The sequence below is a fragment of the Pipra filicauda genome, unplaced genomic scaffold (assembly GCF_003945595.2).
Source record: "Pipra filicauda isolate LSUMZ 115617 unplaced genomic scaffold, ASM394559v2 scaffold7_size6619720_pilon, whole genome shotgun sequence".
Lineage (NCBI taxonomy): Eukaryota > Metazoa > Chordata > Aves > Passeriformes > Pipridae > Pipra > Pipra filicauda.
Genome location: NW_024104976.1, coordinates 2,649,068 through 2,669,278, shown reverse-complemented (window position 1 = coordinate 2,669,278; position 20,211 = coordinate 2,649,068). Strand labels below are relative to the sequence as shown.

The 20,211-nt window shown below is 36.8% G+C and overlaps 2 protein-coding genes across 7 annotated transcripts in view; one reads left to right on the top strand and one right to left on the bottom strand.

Moving 5' to 3' along the window:
- Nucleotides 1-4,160, top strand: part of GLDN (gliomedin) — a 37,334-nt gene extending 33,174 nt beyond the window's left edge. For all 3 annotated transcript variants that reach the window (XM_027732032.2, XM_027732031.2, XM_039390135.1), the window contains exon 10: nucleotides 1,963-4,160. In XM_027732032.2, the coding sequence (XP_027587833.1) occupies nucleotides 1,963-2,422 (460 nt within the window). In that variant the 3' untranslated portion in view covers nucleotides 2,423-4,160. The remainder of the gene's footprint in view (nucleotides 1-1,962) is intronic.
- Nucleotides 4,161-4,505: 345 nt separating this feature from the next.
- The window catches only part of DMXL2 (Dmx like 2), a 48,889-nt gene continuing 33,183 nt past the window's right edge, over nucleotides 4,506-20,211 (bottom strand). The window contains exons 26-44 of one of the 4 annotated variants that reach the window (XM_027732027.2): nucleotides 19,098-19,174; nucleotides 18,693-18,823; nucleotides 17,732-17,980; nucleotides 15,937-16,118; nucleotides 15,448-15,578; nucleotides 14,876-14,961; nucleotides 14,431-14,632; nucleotides 13,594-13,711; nucleotides 12,728-12,790; nucleotides 12,248-12,334; nucleotides 12,046-12,167; nucleotides 11,271-11,409; nucleotides 10,828-10,888; nucleotides 10,619-10,746; nucleotides 9,419-9,496; nucleotides 8,727-8,818; nucleotides 8,090-8,142; nucleotides 7,126-7,343; nucleotides 4,506-6,016 (exon numbers count right to left, since the gene is read on the bottom strand). In XM_027732027.2, the coding sequence (XP_027587828.1) occupies nucleotides 5,807-6,016; nucleotides 7,126-7,343; nucleotides 8,090-8,142; nucleotides 8,727-8,818; nucleotides 9,419-9,496; nucleotides 10,619-10,746; nucleotides 10,828-10,888; nucleotides 11,271-11,409; nucleotides 12,046-12,167; nucleotides 12,248-12,334; nucleotides 12,728-12,790; nucleotides 13,594-13,711; nucleotides 14,431-14,632; nucleotides 14,876-14,961; nucleotides 15,448-15,578; nucleotides 15,937-16,118; nucleotides 17,732-17,980; nucleotides 18,693-18,823; nucleotides 19,098-19,174 (2,427 nt within the window). In that variant the 3' untranslated portion in view covers nucleotides 4,506-5,806. The remainder of the gene's footprint in view (nucleotides 6,017-7,125; nucleotides 7,344-8,089; nucleotides 8,143-8,726; nucleotides 8,819-9,418; nucleotides 9,497-10,618; nucleotides 10,747-10,827; nucleotides 10,889-11,270; nucleotides 11,410-12,045; nucleotides 12,168-12,247; nucleotides 12,335-12,727; nucleotides 12,791-13,593; nucleotides 13,712-14,430; nucleotides 14,633-14,875; nucleotides 14,962-15,447; nucleotides 15,579-15,936; nucleotides 16,119-17,731; nucleotides 17,981-18,692; nucleotides 18,824-19,097; nucleotides 19,175-20,211) is intronic. The other 3 variants (XM_027732028.2, XM_027732029.2, XM_027732030.2) reach the window with 3 other exon arrangements.

Sequence of the window (20,211 nt, the reverse complement as noted above, 5' to 3'; positions counted from 1 at the left end):
GAAGAACACAAACTATTTGTGGAATTTTTAAAACCTCTCTAAGGAGCTGCTGAGAAATGGCCTTTCTGTTCAGTTATTCACTCTGAGATTATTTGTCTTCAGCACAGATTGAATGAGGCACTATGAATTCTATGACAGTGAATTTTATGACAGTGAATTCCTTGAATTTGGGGTGCGTAAAAGCTTCTTTTGTATTGATTTAATGGAAGGAATGGGTGAGGATCGGGTTGGCTCATCTTGCAAATGTTGAAAAAATATTTAAAAGGAGTTTCTTGTCATATTTAAAAGCTGGCAAAACTAGGTTTGTCTGACCTTTGGCAGATTTTCTCATGATGGTCAGATCCGTGACATTGTTTCTTAACATGCTTTCTCACCTCTGGTATTTTTGGTTGACTTCACTGCTATTAGTGATCAGAAAAGTGTTTGCAGCTTGAGTTCTCTGCAGTTGATGAAAGTATTACACTGTATGTTGTCATTGACCCCAAGGTGTCAGATGATTAAAGAATTTTGCAGACTGTCCTTGACTGGGGAGCCCAAGAGAACCCCGGGAATGAAACTTCACTTTTCTGCTCCTTTCAGGGTTTTCACATATAACAGGAAAAGACAGTTGTGTGTTGCAGATCTTGCACTTCTCTAATGAATCTTGAGGTGGTTTTTTTCTTGTTGGCTCTTTATAGAAAAAAATCCTGAAGAAAAACTGCATTTCTGAGTGACTATTCCTGTCAAGGGCTGTCCTTCTAGTCCTTGCATGAGGTTATTTACAAACATGAAGCAACTAACAAGATTAACTGGGTTGACACACATTTCTCAAATCTTCTTCAGCCTTGAAGAGTTCTTTTATTGCACATAAATGCTGCTGGAATATGGAGTTGCTGCAGATGTGAGTTTTCTAAAAGCTGAGGGAAAGTATCTAAGTTGGTCATTCTTTATTTTTCTTATGATGATTTTTCCAGTGTATGCTATCAATGCCCTTTAGACTGAAAAACTATTCTTCCTTCTGTTATAAGTTCCTGGATCTGAAATGTTCCTGCGATTAAGCCTGTCTTTTCAGAAAACTTGTAAGGGTAGCAGATTCCTGTATTGAGTAACGTTTTTTCTTCCTCTATTGGAAGAATGGAGCTATACAGTTAGATAGAAGTCAGACGTGAAATGTGCCTCTTTATAGAGGGCACTATTTAAACAGACTAAACGTTCTCCCCCTGCCTTTGCTAAAGCATGGTGTTATTTGGTGGTTAAATGCTAACTACAGATGTGTCTCAATAGAAGCTGATTAGCCTCTAGTAGAGGAACACAATTTAGTTGCTCACTGCTGCTGCCCTCAGATTATCATCATCCTAAGGAATTTCAAGGAATGAAAACAACTTTATAGAGATGAAGCATTCAGGCTGTCCTGTTGAGGCCAGCATGAGGTCAGAATTTTGGCTCTGCAAAAGTAGAATTTTTATTCCTTTGATGTTTATTTGACCAAATCACTGTGTTATCTGAACTGTTTTCAGAAGAGGAACTCTAAGACCAGGTGAACCTGCCCAGAATTTAAGCTGCTTTCGTCACTCACATTTTCTCCCCTTAGTTCTAGTCAAAAGCAAACTTATGTACAGATTCCATTTCACAAGTCTGGGCCTTCACTTGGTATCCAATTCCTTTTCATATCCATTCCTTTTAGTTGCTTCTTTCATCCAAGTGATAATACAGCTCACAGACTAAATAAAGTGAAACCTACCAAAGCAAGTCCATGCTCTTATGCACCTCTCAGATTGGTTATTACTTTGGAATTTTCTCCTAGTGTTTTGGAAGGTTCTTTGAGAACTTAATCTTAAAAGACATCAGAATGGTCCTTGAACTCAAGTGCTTTCAACAACACTTCTATCAGTAGTAACGCACTTGGAATTGCTTCAGCCAACCCGTGTGTATGGAAATGAACTTTAACCCAGTGCACTGAGTCCTCACTGTATCTCATTGCAGATTTGGGCTCGACAGAGCATCGCTGGGCACTCTGCTCATTGAAAATGCCCTACACCATGGGCGCAACTACCTCTTCTCTAACTCCAAGACGTATTTCAACATAGCAGTGGATGAGAAGGGGCTCTGGATTATCTATGCCTCGAGCACTGATGAAAACATAATGGTAGCACATATTGATGAAGAAACGTTTTCAGTCATTCAGCACATCAACACCACATATCCAAAGTCCAAGGCTGGTAATGCATTCATAGCATGTGGTATTATTTATGTTACTGACACTAAGGACATGACAGTAAGTTTTGCTTTTGATTTACTGAAAGGGAAGCAGGTTGATGCAAGGTTTGAATTACGGTCTTCACAGTCTGTTCTTGCTATGCTTTCGTACAGCCTACGAGACAAGAATTTGTACACGTGGGAGAACGGGAGCTTAATGGTGTACCCTGTACATTTTGGTAGATGAAAATATTTTAACATGCCATGTATGGGAGCCATGCTTGTCTAAATAATCTATTTAAAGCTCTGTGACATACACACGTGGGTCTCTTCACTTGGCATCATTTTCTGTTTACTGATGGTGGTTTGTGAGTGTGTCTAAAAGCGAGATCAGGTGCCTTTGTATAAAACACACTTCAGTTACACGGGCCATCCTCATCTTTTTAAAAAACAGTTGTTCACTATTGCAGCTGGCAAACAGTTAGCACAAACTTGCTTTTGTTTCTCTCCGTTATTCAGCTCATAATTGTATCTAATGTACATCGATTATTCCACGGTCATGTGCTCAGCAGAGACTATTTATAACTTTCAGTTGTGATCATCTTCTCTGCAATCATTTTCTAGTCAGTGATTATGGTCTAGTATAAATATCTAAATAATGAACTTTTGTGTACAAATACCTTTGTCACTTTCATTTAATTTCCATGGATTCTCAGTGAAGATTTTTTTCTGAACAGAGGCTTACAGCTGTTAAAAATAAGGGGGATGGAAAGAGTTATTTAAATAGAAAAAAAAGCTGAAAAGCTTCCCCTTTGATGAGCTCAATCAACTGTTAATAATCAAAAGCAAAATCCAGCCAAAGTACAAGGAAAATAGGAATAATGACATGAAGTACTGAATATACATTTTGTTTCATAAATGAAGAATTGGCAGAAAAGTACCAAGGTTTAAAATTGAAGAGAAGATGTAACATTTATGATTAAATTTTCATTTTTAACAGTGTTTGCATTTTGAATGTTGCTGCAGCCTCTTCCTTGCCCCTCACTGTCATGTAAACCATACCATCATAACTTGTTTATAATTGCATTTAATTATAGTAAGGCATATTTCTAAAATAAAATGTCCCCACATTCATCCATACAAATGAAATCATAAAATGAAGGGTATATGTTTTTGCTGCTATTCTTAGAAAAATAAAGTAGCTTAAGCAGGAATACATGTATTCATTATACTGCTTAATGGCTTAATTTGTTGTTAACCTTAAGTCAGAGACCACATATTCACACTGAAATTTTTGAGAGCTAGAGCTGAGAAATAATAGGAACTTTTTAATTTTGTTCTGGTATTTCAGGTTTCTAAATTCAACATTGGGACATAAATCTCTACTGTTGTTTTGTGTATCTATATTCAAAATCGTGCTCTTGGGAAAACCCCTACTTGAATTTCTAAGCTGTCTGTGCATATTGCTAAAGTTTATGGAGCTCATCCAAATATTTAGAAGCAAAGTGTCATTTAAATCCTGAACTGCACTGAAGTGTTTAATACCTGTGTGACATCCAGGCACTGTCAAAGGGATTAATGAATTTGGGAATGTCTGTGCCCGCAGAACCTTGTCTAGCTGAAAAAATTCCTCTGCTGCAGCTAAACTTCAGTGTGTGATACAGTGATGGTTGGGTCTCTTCTCAGCATACCTGCTGTTTTCACTAAGGCCTTGCAGACAAAGAAGAGAGAGATGCAGACAAAACAAAAAATCATAATTAATACTTTGAACTAGTATATGCACAAAACCTCATAGATTAACAGTTCTATTTATACCTGTATAAAGAATGTGACACTTCACACACTCCAGAGCTACAGTTCTATGGGCTGCTTTTGACTTCTGTGGGGTGTGGGGTTTTTTGGTAGTTTTTTCATGTTTATGTTTGTTTGTGGTGTTGTTTTAAAAACTGAGTTGTGGTACTAATAAAGTAAGCTTTTTTGGCTAACCCCTCCTCTAAAAGTCAGCAATACACTTGGGCAAACACAGTTCTAGATAGTGTACATATCTTAAAACATGGTAAACTTCTGCATGACATTGTTGATCAACCTCTTGGAGGAGGAAGGCCAGGAAATTCTGCCTCTTTTCTCAGTGACAGGACCAGCCTGTGCTTCTTGCAGCTATGGAACTAAATCCCGTTAACCTTATGCTTTTCTAGAACGGCTGAAAATAAAAGTTTTTAGCTCAGTACAGTTTGAGGTCAAGGTAAAGCTAGCTTAGGCAGCATCCAGTCAATCTACTGGAGATTTAGATAAATCTGTTTAAATATAAGCAAGAGTTCTGGAATGGGCTGTTCCATGAAATAAAAGTAATTTATTTAACTTACAAAGGCAAAACTAAACAATGACACTTACTCTTCTTTCTTCTCATAATTCTCATACTTCATAGGCTGCAATTTAAAATCACCTTTGGAGAAAGGTGCTTTTTATTCTAGAATATCTTACAATACAGCACAGACATCAAAATTTTCATTGGAGGAATAAGACAGTTTGTTAACATTTAAATACGCAGACATCCGTTCCAGTCATTGAAGAACATGGGTTTTGTTTACAACAGAAAAATACATCTGACAACAGTAGCTAGTTATATTACAAGCAAACAATATTGAACTCTGCATAGTTTATACAATATACTCTGGTAATAATTTAATTACCAGTTTTATCCACTATTTACTAGCTGGCCACATAAAGCCTGACATTCATCTGAAATGTGGCATTATATGTTCCATTGGTATTCTCTTAACAGCTTCATTTAATGAAGTATTTTCTGGACAAATGACTTCAAAAACTAAAAGCTGACTAGAATGATGGATGTCTTCACTACAAACATTTAGTGCTTACGATACATTCCTAAAGTAAAGGCAGGTGTCCAATAGAAAACATAGCTCTCAGAAAGAAAGGAAAATAGTGTGCAAAATTAAAAACCATCGCATTTAAAAATATGCTGATGTGCAAGTTACAGTATCAACTGTGCAATAATACTAACTGGAAAAAAAAATCTCAGCATAAAATGATACATCTCTCACAGTACGTCCTTGATTGCACATGTTCCACGGCATTTGCATCCATTACACTTTCTGGCGAAAATCAAATACACTGAGTACCCTTAATTAAAACTAAACTATTTTACAATGAGAAGTTGTACACATGCTTCAATTAGTGAGAAAAACTGGAATAAAAGTAATCAGAATCATGTCAGAAATGCTCACTGACTTGTAGAGACACAGTGCTTGTTAAGTGACTGACAACTGTCAGAATCTTTGCAAGACACTTACTAAATGCAGCTTGTGGGTTACTGAAGTATAACCCCTCTCTGTCCAACTGTACTGAGTTGAATTCTTTGCTTGCACAATATAGTACATGCATTTCCACCCCACAGATCCTTATGGGCATATTCAAAATACACCCATTGTAAAAGCATTGGTTTTCTGTTTTTTTTTGTTTTTTTTTTTTTTAAATATCTTTTCCCCCACAATACTTAAATGCTGCAGTAACTGCTTTGAAAGGAAACACGTTTTCTTTCCACAGTGCATATCACTGTGTTTTTAGCTACTTAAAGGGACATTATATAAAACCAGGATTAGCTCACATAACTCTACAGAATGTCAAAAATGCCTGAAGGTACATTGAAAGCATTGGGAAGAACCCTCATTTTCAGAGTGCCATCTGCTCCACAGGAGAAGATTCGGTTGCCTTGCACAGTTTCAATCTGGGTGACACCAGCACCAATGTTTCTGAAAAGGGACTGCTTTGCGTGTTCATTTTTAAACGAGTGAATTAAATTGTAGCCAGTCAGTCTCCACACCTGTATCAAGAGAATGACAAAAGGAGATGAAAATTCAAGGATTTGTATTTTTCCCCCTTAATGTTTCAGATTCCTGGTTGTTCTAAACGCTATTCAGCAAAGATAAAGGATATTTATTGTTGTCTAGTAGCAACAATCACTACAAGTCCAAGACTCTTGGGAGGCTCTTGATGCAGTGTAAGGCTACCTTAGCATGGACCAGCTGGTCACTGGGCAGGGTGAAGCTGCCCTGTGGCACCTGATCAGAGTCCTACTCCCAGCTTCCCCCCATGAAAGCTGCAGAAATAAGGTTGCATTTTCATCCAAGATGTCTATGGACAGCTTTCCAGCTGCTGGAAGTGCTTTCCTGCTAAGGAATGCTGCAGGGAGTAAGCTTCACAATTATTAAGCATGCAGAGTCATAGGAAGCATGGCTGTGTGTTGTATCCTAAGCAGGAGCCCTCATCAAGGCCAGGCCACAATCTGTGCAGAGGCACAGAAAGCACCTACTAAACACTTTGCAGCCCAGCTAAGAGGAAAGAAATCTTTTTCTCCTTCTCTTTATCATGTTCTTGTATTTCCTTCCTTTAGTATTCATGAAGAGCCCTTTAAAACAGGGACTGTATTTCTGGTTTGGTTTTTTTGTTTTGATGTTGATGTTTGTTTCTTACTACTCTGACATCTTAGTAGTTGTCTGGGGCATCAAGAGAAAAAATACAACTTGGTGTTACAGAAACTTTACACAATGTTGAAGCTGCTGAGCGCCCCCTGTGTTACAAAGAATTGTCCAAAGGCAAAACAAGAACATTTTTAAGAGAGAGGGAAAAACAAACCTAAGATTTCAGAACCATGCACTTTGTTTATCCACTTAAAATTCAGTCTCACAACTTTAAAAAGACTAATATTTAGAGGAGGACAAAACCTACTTGCTTTAGAAGGCTACTAGTATATTTAAGTTTATATTATAAATGCAAGGCAAGCATCCTGTATATCAAGTGTAGGGTTGGGTTTTTTGGGTTTGTTTTTGTTTTGTTACTGCATTTATCTGGCTATTTGCAACATGCTGATCAACATATACACTACTGCAGCTCAACCCTCTCCTATAGAACCCAGCTTCTCCCATCCCTTACCTTCATGTTGCCTTCTGCTGAGCCTGTGACAAAATAGTCCTCAGAAGGATCCAGGGCAAGGGCCTTAACAGCTGACTCGTGGGCTTGGAAGGTAAAAAGGATTTGCCTCTGCCTGATGTCAAAGATGCAGATATATCCCTTCCTACCTCCAGAAATTAGCAGTTGATGCTTGGGTGCATACTGAAGTACTGTGGCACCGTGGTCATGACAAGTGAAGGCTGAAGAAGAAGGATGTCAGAATTTAATAGACTTGAAACTGTAAGTAGCTTTCACACTTAAGAAGCATTTCTTCTATAAATTATTATCTGAATATTTTTTAATTTTACAGATACATTCCTTCATATAGGTACTGCCTTATCAGCTGACATAAGAGCTGTCTAGACCTAATGCACAAGAAAATATGATATGCAGTCTAATTTATTTTAGAATACAGATACACAGCTGAACTTATAATTTGAGATATATTAATTAAGTGCCAGTTTAAGTGAAAGCATAAGAGTTTGATAATGCAACCTTAATCAGTCTGCTGTTAGGTTTTGTTTTCAGGACTGTACTGAGATATTTTAGACTTTATTAATACTGTCATAAAAGGAGTTTTATGTATGACCTTATGGACTCTCCCATCTCTGGAAGTGTTCAAGGCCAGGATGGATTGGGTGCTTAGTAACCTGGTCTAGTGGAAAGTGTCCCTGCTCATGGCAGGGGGGCTGGAAAGGGATGATTTTTAAGGTCCTTTCCAAGCCAAACCTTTGCATGATTCTATGACCTATGACTTTTCTATAGAGAGGAGATTAACATCATGCTAGAGAATGTATAGTACCAGTTCTGGTTCATGCTTCCCTATGCAATACATACTTAGACCTGTTCCCCAGTAAAGGTTTTTTCCTTTGCACTAAATACATTCACAAGCTGTATTTCCTTAGTCAGTAAGAAGCAGAGGTTTAATTTTCACTACAGTACTCACCATGTATAAGACTGTTACCAGATGAAACCAAAGTGTCCCAGAGGCACACATTTCTGAGGGGGAGAAAAGAAAGTCATTATGGCCTGTTACTAAGTGATTCATGGGGTGACATGACTCAGAAAAGGTTCACATTTTATGTCAGTCTAGAAAGTAAAACTGAACAAGCAGTTCTTGACACTCTGCAGTCACTGTAGAACATATGCAAAGAACTAAGAACTTTTAATTCCTTTCTCTGTTCTTTTATGCTTTTTAGTGGAACTATATGTTCTACCTTTAAGATGTGTACCAACCCCAGGTTGTACCAAGACATTATAGAAGTTTTTCTTTTTGAACAAAAAGAATTGTCCTCTTCACTGAATATATCTGTCCCTCCAGCAACGGCATCACATCACACTGCATTTGGAATACAACTTGAAAAAACCGATTAACTATTGACCCCTCCTCACAAAAATTAATTTTGGGAAGCAAGTAACTGAAAGAATGATGTTCAAAGAAATCATCTAGCAAGTTCAAGCTGTAACAAAGCTTAGAACACTGAGCCTTAGAATGTCAGTCACATGAATGCCCAAGAGCTACCACGTTAATGGAGATGAACAGGTAGTTTTGATGAAATTCCTCATTGTTTCTTTAAACACACCTGTTATCATTGGATTGTCCCGATGTAGCAACTAGGCTTGAGGAGGTTATAAATGCAAAGTCACTTGTGGTTTTACTGTGGCACTGCCAACTCTATTAAAAAACAAAACAAACAAAAAAGGCGCAATCTTACCAGATGTTGTTTGCATCAAAAGTTACTACATGACTCTGATGTCAGTGATAGCAAAACACAAGCAGTCTTTTACACAAAGCTCAAAACTGACAGTTTGAAACTTCAGAGAATGGAACAATGGATTAAAAATCCAGTATAAAATAAAAAGATACTAAAATTAGTGACCTTTAGCAAATCCACAATATAGTGTATGACAACAGCCTGAATTTCAAATTAAGCATGGTTTTCATGGACTGTTAAGAAGTAGTGAAAAGAATTGAAGAGTGTATTTCCACTAAGTTTTGGGATTGTAAAGTCATTACCTGTAGCTCTGATTTTTAATTTAATCAAGGGTAATGCTGAAGTAGTATTTGTAATTACACTGCAGCTTACGGTTATTGTGCAATTAGTTTTCCAAAGACGTACTACTGGTACTCTACAGTTGTTTTGACAAAGTATGCCAAGTAAAAAGCAGCAAAATAAAAAATGTCTCAGTAAAGTCATATGCTCTTAGCCCGCCTGAAGTCTCAGAGACTTCCCTTTCCCCTGTAATAAGAAAAAAATTAATTCTGTTTACTTACCAGATAGGGCTTAGGATTTGAGGTGGTTTGGTTTACTTGCCAAATACTTAGAAAACCTTCACCATCAGCAACACCACACTGCAAGGAATGAACTGCATTTATTATCATATTGTACTGGTTACTGGATGTTTACTTCATAATAATTAATAATAGTAAACTGCCAACTTCAGGAAAAAAAACACCTAAACCACCAAACCTTCACCTGTAAATGGAATATCAACAACAGTGATGGGCAGGTACAAAAAACAGTGTAGAAGCCAAGTGAGTTCAGTGCTGATTGTTTAATGATTATTTAAGGATTGATGCTCTCCTGCATACCCAACTCTTTTTTGGAAATGGAGGCTTTGTAAGCATGGCAGCTTATCTTTCAAATCCTAATGTTAAATGCTAAGGCTTACAGAGGCATCATTACTCCATGACTCTACTTGAAAATGCTTAGAAAAGGAAAATGCATGACATATCATAAAAGCATGATGAGGACAATTGTGGAAGGACTGGGTTCTATCATGAATGGTAAAATGACAGAGTTATATTAATACTGTATATCCCACACAGCATATTCTGTATTTTACAAAATAATTTTAGAAATATTTAGAATTATTTTTTATATTTTCTCCTTTTAGTTGGATTTCATGAGTCCCACCTGAGTGACCTTTGTGTGAAGCACGGTGACAACTAGTACATCTCAATTTCTGACTTAAGATTGATTCCCACGTGATGGTAAGACTGCAATATCTCAAAACACAATTTTAAAATCAGTTTAAATTACATTTTATGCAACTTGACAACCTCTGAGGTCTTTTCCAACCTTAACACTTCTACGATTCTATTACTGATACAAGTGTGCTTCTGTAAAATAAGGATGCCCAATAGTTTTTTTAAATATTTAATTTAAAAAGGTTACCACATGGGAACACAGATTTCAGAACAGAGAGAATAAACAATGTGAAAATGCAGCAAATGGGATATGGGATAGCAGTGTGAAGTGACAGAAGAGAAAGGAGAACAAGGGTCAGTGTTTGTTACAAAGCTCCCACATGCAGACAAAATGAATGATACTGCCCATGCCCTCATTGGAGGACACCATAACAGCTCTGCATGCCACCAGTTACAACTGATTTAGAGGTCACAGCACAATCAAATGTTTCCTTATGAATAAAAACCCAACATCCCCCCAAAACCCCTAAATGTTGTACTTACCTTATTGCCCTGGGAATTGAAATACATCCTGGTAACCCTGGCATTCCCAGCCTGTCGGAAGCAAACCAACTGCTGTGGTCTTGTCCACTCAAACATTCGAACGCTGCCATCCTGTGCTCCTGTAAGGTCTAAGATGAAAGATGTTTATTAATGCTACAGTATTTTGTAGAAAATTGTTTATTCCATACTAGTAAGTGTGATTCACTTACAATACTGGTGGACTGGATGTGAAGCCATTCTCTTGACGTTATTCAGATTTCTTTTAATAAGCTTAATATAAAACAAAGAAAAATCAGAATAATTTTGAAAAAAGGCACAAACGCACTCTTCAGTTTTGTTTATACTACTACATGGTGAGTGTCCCCCAGCTAAAAAAAGTTAAACTAACGTTATTTGCGTGGTCCTACATCAAAGCTCCCATAAGAAAGAAAAATGATGTATCATTGTTTTCTGTATCACAATAATTCTGTGCCACAGTATACAAGAAAATGCTTAGTTTGGCCTTATTTTTGGCCAGTTATTGGTCACCACTGGCCTTTTATGCCAACATTAAATTAACAGTAAGATGACTAATACGCACTAGGTCTCTCTACTAAACAACACACAAAAAAAGTGATGCTCTCCTGAGTTGCATGCACAGAAAAGTACCTACCACACCAGCTCCAGTGCTGGTTTGACCAGTGCCCAACCATGGCATAGATGGAGATGGTTGTATCTGACTCACTCCAAACGACGGGGCAGTTGACTGAGTGAGTGTTGTGGTGGAACCACGGAAGTCAATGTCATCAGAACTGTGAAAGAACAGCAGTGTTCTGCTTTAAACAAATGTTTCTTTGCTTCTAATGCTCTTTGCTTATTTGTCAAGAGCCTAAGGGCAGTGGGTAGATGAAGTGATTATAATAAGACTATAAATTGATAATTCCTCCACTTATATAGTACAAATTCCTTCCAAATGCTCCAAAGCTATTCATTTTTAATCTCAAGAGATGATCCTAATACAAGGATATAAGCTCTCTTGAGAAGAATATTGTTGTACTATTCCTGACCTGTGTGTGCAGCGTGCAAGGGAATGTGGTCCAGAGGAGTGCTCACAGATCTCAGCACAGTAAAGGAGCAGACAGTAATCCAGGCTGTTGTATTATACAGCCAGCATCAGCTACCACAACTACCCTCCACACTGAAATGATGCAAAAGAACTACAGTGTTTCTAAGGCATTCCTTTATTAGCTTATGTACCATGGAATTTGACTTCACTGTGCAGTGCAAACATGCCTAAAGACACTAATTATTCTCTTGCATTCCCTCACCCATTTGTAAAGTAACCTGAAACTTACTGAAGAAGAATAAATAACTTTTTTGGTATTATATATTCAGCCTCACAGTAAACCAATACTCTTATTAATATAACCACAAAGAAACAATCTTACCTTTTAGATTCTCTGTCATATTCTTCCCCAATCCATATAAATGACTGAGCAGCCAGTAGAGCTGAAATATCAAGTTCTTGAACATCATGTGTAGATGCCAAAACAATTTCATTGCTGTTTGCCTATGCAGCACAAATACAATATTTATACTAACTATAATTAGGATCTTTTTATTACACTTCTTGTAGTACTTGAGGCTTACCTTGTTAACTGCAAATGCCATTATCATATCTGATTCTTTGTGAATGATTTTTGCTTTTCCTCCAGGGTAGCCAAGATCTGCTTCAACCTACAAAACATTTATAAACAACTTCAGTTAGTATGAAAATCCATTTTGTAGCGGTACATTCAGAGTGCAAAAATCTATACAAAATTCATGCAAGAAAAGTTCAGTGGCCTCAGCATTGTTTCGGAAGCTAAACTTTAGACTTCTCATACTCTTTGGTGTTCTAGAAGCCAAAAGTTGTGTTTGAGCGTAAGAAACAGAAGTTGTGTGTGCAACACTATTTACGAGGTGTTCACTCATCCCAATTATCAGGACATCTGAAGTTAGTTCAGTGATTAAAAGCCTGCCACACAGACTACACAGAACATACAGCTTCTGTCAGTCACATTAGAGAAAGAAAGCCAGTTCCACAGAACTTTTAAGAATGTGCTAGAGGTTTGGGAGAAGGGATACTACCTTGTTTTTGTGATCTTCTGCTACGCAGTTTTGTTTGACCTGCTCCACACGATCTTCTACAGACTACATAACATCACACAGTCACAAACACAAAACACATGCACAAACAAATATAAAAAAAGAATGAAACATTCCAAACTAGATTTTAAAGGCCACTCTGTCAGTAAATGATGACAAATGTATTTTTAACTTTTTATAAAAGGCACAGAAACTAAGACAGGAATCTAAACAAACTCACTTAAAATGTAATGCCTCCTAGATGAACACAAGATGTATGATATAGTAAATAAATGGAGGAGTAATACACACACAAACTCCATACTTACAGGAATTCTTAAAGATACTACATCATATACTTATTTCCCATGATAGTTATGTGTTGGTTTAAGTTTTCAGTTAGAACTTACAGCAGCTGTAACTGGTACAATTTGTAAAGCCCCATATTATATATTACTATATAATATTACTCTTATATGTATATATTACTCATGCATATATACATATACACAAATTAATAGTGCATTTAAATTTCTTCCTCTGTATGACACACCAAAAAAAATATTACATGAATATTCAAATTCATTTGCTTATTACCATTATCACAAATGTTCTGTTTATTAGGACAGTATTCAGATACATAAAGGTGAGCTATGTCTTGTCTACATATATTCTGTTCAGTTGATATTCCAATCAACAACATGGCAGTCACGTTGATTTTGAAAAAAAATCCAAACACTTTTAAATGAAAGAAAGGAAACCGAAATGTTAACGAAAAATGGAAAGAAAAAATAAAATAAATACTGGGGAGACTGAGGAACAGTTATAATTGAAGTTTCTTTTAAAAAAAAGTTACATCCTTTGTTTACCTCACTCTGCTTTCTTTTCTTTGTGAATATATATCTTATGAAAGTCTCCTGAAGAAGTTCTTGCTTCACAAGAAAATGCCAGAGCCTTTTTGCTGGAAGAGCTGAGTAATCCTTTGATCTGGATAAAAAAGAAGGAGGAAAGAAACAGAGAATATGCTAAGTTGGAAGGGACCCATCAGGATCATCGAAGTCTAACTCCTGGCCCTGCACAGGACAGCCCCAAGAGTCACACTGTGTGCCTGAGAGCATTGTCCAAACACTTCTTGAACTCAGACAGGTCTGGTGCTGTGACCACTGCCCCGGGGCACCTGTTCCAGCACCAAACCACCCTCTGGGGGAAGAAACTTTTCCTGATACCCAACCTAAACCTTCCCTGACTCAGCTTCATGCTGTTCCCTTGGGTCCTGTCTCTGGTCACCACAGAGAAGAAATCAGTGCCTGCCCCTCCTCTTCCCCTCACGAGGAAGCTGTAACTGCAATGAGGTCTCCCCTCAGTCTCCTCTTCTCCAGGCTGAACAGACCAAGTGCCCTCAGCCACTCCTCATACGGCTTCCCCTCAAGGCCCTTCAGCATCCTCGTTGCCCTCCTTTGGACACTCTCTAACAGCTTTATATCCTTTCTATACTGTGACACCCAAAACTGCCCCAATATTCCAGATGAGGCCGCCCCAGTGCAGAGCAGAGTGGGACACTCCCCTCTCTTGCCCGGTGATGCTGTGCCTGATGGCCCCCAGGACACAGTTGGCCCTCCTGGCTGCCATGTTTAACATTAGTAGAAAATACTCTTTAGAATTTCTGTGATCAGAGAAGGTGTCTTTGCTAAGAAAAGAATACTTACTTGAAAGGTGTGTTTTCAGGTTCAATCATTGCTTTGTTGCGGAGAAGAGCTGGTCCTGCACCCACACCAAGGTCACTGGGGTAAGTATTGATGTAGTTTGGTGGTGGGCCTTCAAATTGGTCCATTCTGTCTTGGAGAATCTGTTCCCAGTGTTCCAAATTTTTTATTACAGCAATGCCCAATGGTGATGTTACAGGCAGATCTAAACAGAAATATTACTCGATTAAGGCTTAGAGACAAAAAATAATCTAAGTTATGGTGTGTATAAAAACCCCAGAATAATACAGCCACCCAAAAAAATAAACCTGAAAGGAAATGTATGTGTTGGTTATTGTAAAATATAAGGTATTTAGTTATTTAAATTTTAAAATTAAAATTAAAAAGCAAAGTCTTACAGAGAGCCACATATACAGAAAAATAAAATGTAAAGCAGGATTTAACATACCAGTGAATTCCAGACCAGCAATGGGAAAGAAATTCTTAATGTTGTGCAGAACTAATTTTACCATTGTCAGATGTAGGAGAGCCCAGCTGTATAAAAAGAATAGATTCAGTTATGTTAAAATAACATTAGGAGCTATCTACAGAATATTTTTCTTCAATCAGGGTTAGAGTAACAGTGTAGATGTGTTTTATTTAACCTACACCTCATTCAAAACCTACATGCTTGAATCAGTAGCCTAAAACATTGCTTTGGAGCTGGCATTGGAGTACCTTATGCTCTTTGTGTCTTAAAAATGAAGATAGGGGTTTCTTATTTGTTTTCCCTTCCCCAAAAAAACACAAACCACACAGCTTTGACTTCCTAATCCCTTTTTTTTGGAAAGTAAATGGGAAACTGTGATGAGAATCTGTCACTTCGGTAATCCCATTGCCACAGATAAATCTATCCACAGTACTAAAGTTATTTGACTTAAAACTGGATGGTGCTGAAGACCTGTATTTTTTTTTTTAGATTTGGAAGCAAAGATAAGCACATGACATAATTGTTCTAAAACACTGACAATTTCTGCTAACCTGTAAGAATTGGCATCTGTGTGTTCCTGGATCTGTACATCAGAGAGGAAAGCGTCATCCTCCTCCTCATCACTGTGAATGCTTTCATCAGAATCATATATAACACCACTGTCTGATAAAGGAAGAAATGGCTGCAATGCAAAGTAAAAGTCTGCTATGAAAGCTATTTTCTGATTTCTTAATATTCAACTCTTATTTCAATTTTCACTGTCATTGAGTTTAAATGACAGCAATTTAACCTATAAATAAATTTCCCTATAATATAAGCAAATAGCAAAGGGAAAAGTGTTAATCTGTACTATTGACAAGAGACACGTTTTGAAGGTGAAGTAATAGACTTGTAGGCTCTTCATCTTTTATTAACAAGATAATATTCTGCATCTTACAAGAAAGAGCACTCAGAATTTTCACATTATTTTTCTCCTTTAAAACTTAATGGAAGTAATATCCTGCTATGAACTGCAACTTTCGTTTTCCATTTTAAATTACCTTTGCCATAAAATAGTCCCACATGCTGAGTTCTGGAGGAATAAACTTTTCTTTGTAAGAGGGTCTTTCTGCAGGTACAGGAGGTGGTACATTGCTATCTTTCACTGGTCTTCCTGGCACCAGCATTCTCATATTAAAGCGGCGGCGATGTTTATCCATTTCTTCTGACGGAAGAGGAGGTGCTAAATTCAGGTCATTAAAAAAGCTGATATTAATACTGCATCTTTAAAATGGCTGTATTTTGTAACTGAAGCAACTAACACCACTGTTATTGGTACTAATTTCTACTGACTCAGAACCAAAGGCAGCCTAAATAAAGTAAGTGTAATCATAAAAAAGTTCACTTATGATAAATTCAATAACTGTGGCCTTTAGACATTGGACATGTTATGAGAAGTACATTTTATTTTACATTTATATACTGGATTAAGTTCTCAGGAGATGTACCTTTTAAGAAAAAATCTTTTATCTAAAAATTTCTCAAGAAAGAAATTAAGAAACTCAGAAATTTTGTTGAGAAAGAAAGCAATATATAAAATATCACTAAACAGTAAGCTGCACTATTAGCAGTAGTTATCAAAATATAAGCCAAGGAACTCTTAAGATAGAGAAGAAAATTTGAATAGAGACAGGCTTTTTGACACCCAAAGTCTGTTTTAAAGTGTTATGACTTAAACTGCCATAACACTTATCAAAATTTTATTGTGGAATTTGTTCTTCGAAGTCTTCTTGGCCAGGCAACATTGAAGATCACACTTACTTTATTACAAGAGAACTAGATACTTAAAAACTTTTTTTTTCCAAAAAGCCACTACCAACACTCATCTACACTGCAAGTCTTTACAAACCTTCGTTACCTTCCTCTGAAACATCAGAAGCTGTAGCAGCTTGTAGGTTAAAGGAAAACAGAATACATCTCAAATAAACACAACTTATATAACTTATTCATATTAACACCTTGTGAAAATAACTGCCCTAAATGAGTTCAAGTTATTCCATGAATGACAAAAACCTGTTGTGCATACTTATAATGGTGCAATGCCTTATTACTATTTGGGTTTATATCTTGGATATGGAATGTCTAATTTTTGCATAACTTTCAAGCCTATTGTTGATTTGAAAGTTTATGTGACATGATTTGCAGTATTGCTGCAGTGCGAAGTCCTATGACAAATGGTTGTATTTTTCTTTGTCTTCAGAGCCTGAATTCAATCTCCACTTTTGCTTTTCCACAAGCAGTATATTAAGACTTGCTCATCTGTCTTTGTAAAAATCCTGGGGTTAGCTGGAGCTTACATATGCATAACCTGTTTTTCTGACAGATTAAGTTGATATTTCTCCTCTGTGGTTTGTGCTAGGTGAAATCCTACCTTGCTATAGAAACTGGTTTCAGAAATACTGTTTCCAACTTACCGCAGTCATTAAACAGTAACACTCATCTCACAAACAAAACCCCAGAGGTATTAACACTGATTTATATAGTCTGTTTTTCACTAAAAATCATGGCCGAATGTCCTGAAAAGGTTATAAGTAAGCATCTAATAGTAATATTAGTAATATAACAACTGTACAGTTTTTATGGCAAATTTAAAATGTGCTGGGTGCCATTACAAATGACAACCGCAAGGCTAATATTTCTTTCTGCTTTTTGGTTAATTTAACAGTTTTCTTGCCAGTACATTCTTAAATCCTGCTTGCTTGGTTTTGGTCTTTAAAAGGAAAGAAACCTTTCCTACGAGGCTACTAAAAGGTATAAAATGCAAATCATTAGTATGACCTTCAGAGAAGGATGTACCTGGAATATTTTCCGACTGCCTCCGAGGTTTGACAAGAAGCTTCACTCCCCCACCAAAAACAGCCGCCCACATGCGACTGTTCAAAGGGTGGGCGGCCAGTCGGAACAACTCGTTGCAGGAATTGGTTGCAAGGGCGTGGATGAGGAGGCTCAGGTAGACAGCTACCACAGCTTCACAAAGGAGGATGTTGAGCTTTGGTTGATCTTCATCCTGAGCTGAACTTAACAGATTGATGAGCGAACTCACGCCTGCAAAGAGAAAAAGAGGAAAAATTCGGCGTTAAATGAGTAGGAGGACAAATGGGGAAAAAAGGAACTGTTTCACCTCTACATTTTATGGTAAATATCTGCTAATACATGATGCTTTTATTCAGACAAAACATACTAAAATATACTTAGTACATACATATATATATATATACACACACATACTAATATATAATATGCTAATAGTTTTTTTTTAATAATAAAGATCAAAATGACAAAAAGTCTTCTTGGGTCTGGGACTTCTGCATTGAACTTCTCTGCCAATACTATGGGCAGCTCAGCATACCTATGAAATTCCTGCACTGTTTCTACAGTTCACCTTAAAAAACTAAATTTATGCTCATACATTTGAATTAACTATTCTGATAGCTATACCAACTACAGCATATATTTAAGACAGTGCTCCAGAGACAGCTAACAGAAATAGCTTTGCTAGAGGGTTAGGCAGGCTGGAGGAAAACATTTTAGAATGACAAATGATCATTGATTTTATCCTAAAGATCACAGTTTCTTCTTCAAGCAAGATGTCTGCCATATAGAAAGTTTATTTTAATTAGTTTTGATACATGAAAAAGTTAAAGGTTGTCATTAATTTGAGAACTAAATCAGAAACATCATATTACAGGACAGTGAAGTAATTTCGAAATGTGGAGCTGGTCCAGTGGTGCTAAAAATAACCTTATATTTGTCTCACCAGGCCACTGAGCAGGAGATGAGTTTGGAGTTGCATGCTCTTCGATACTTTCTGTCCTCAGCCTACGTCGATCACTCAAAAGCAGTCCTTGGTAAACCATCCCAGTAAACTGATTGGCTTCTGCTTGACTGCTAAACACAAATACATTTTTTTCTGATGAGAAAGTGAGTGTCCCAAGTGACAGTGACATCAGGTTTTCCTATTGTTTATTGACAAAACCTGAATGGTTGGTGTTATTTGTGTAAAAGTGATTGTGGGTATCAAAGCTAGCAATGTGTAAACCGTGTAAGTATATCCACATGCAAACATTTAATCCCTTTTTTAGACACATGCAGGAAGAATTTCCATTTAGGATTTATAAAGCATACTCCAAAGGTAGGACTGTAAGAAAATTTCCCTCTTTACCTGTAGCTGTGGCTGTCACATAGTGCTTGATAAATGGATGCAGAAAGTGAAGCTGCTAAAGAATGAAGTGTGTACACCTAAAATAAAAAGAACCAATAAGCTACATGTTTTATATAAAATGTGATCAAACTACAATTCTTTTTAAAGAACATTGGAAATGTGTTCTGCAGGGCTGTCCTAGTTTTAAACCAAGTGCAAGAAATAGTAACTGAACATTACTTTAAGTTTACAATGTAGTGCTAAGAAAATCACAACTGTTTGTTCGAGATAATTTGATGGCAGTCACAACCTTCTAGTATTATGTCAAGATAATTAACTTGATTATAATACAGAACAGCCGCAGTAAATGAGCACACTGAAGGAGTGATTAAGTATGTCCTCTTATGATAATGAATTTGATGGAATGGTTCCTTGAAGCTGTACTATATAACACTGCAGTTCAATGTAGTAATAATAGTTGCTCAATATGCATAAAATACAAAAATTTGTGTAGTCATTATATAATTATTTTATCTAAAATCTCTTTTTTACCTCAGGAGTAACAAGAATAACTCCATTTTTGCCTCACAATGCAACAGAAACAGTCCAGTTCTTAAACAGAAGAAATGCAAGGATTTCTTGGAAAGCTCAATGAAATCCACAGTGTGAAGAAAATGGTATTGTCAAACTGTTAAAAAAGTAAACTTTTTTAAACTCACCCTCTGTTTGTTCCTATCTTTCCTACTATCTTTCCATTTAATCAAATATTAGGTCTTAGATTAAAACTATGAATTATTTAAATGGTTGTCTTGCAGTTAGGAAGTGTCAGCTCTTCTTTCTGAATTCTCTTTTAAGAATTTATGAGTTTTTAGAGTAAGAAAGATGCTTGCTGTAGCACAATGCAGAATGGAGAAGAAGTCAAGATGTAAGAGAGAAAATGAGATGTAAATGAGCTTGGGTTACAGTTTTAGAACTTAATTGCCTTGCAGTGGGACATTCCACTTACTTTCCTGTTTTTCCCTACTTTCGTTTAGTCAAATTAATTTAGATTGGTATTCATGTTCATTAAATATACAAAATAATGATTTAGGTTCTTGCTAATTAACTGTGTCCTAATCTCATGCTCTTTGGCTTT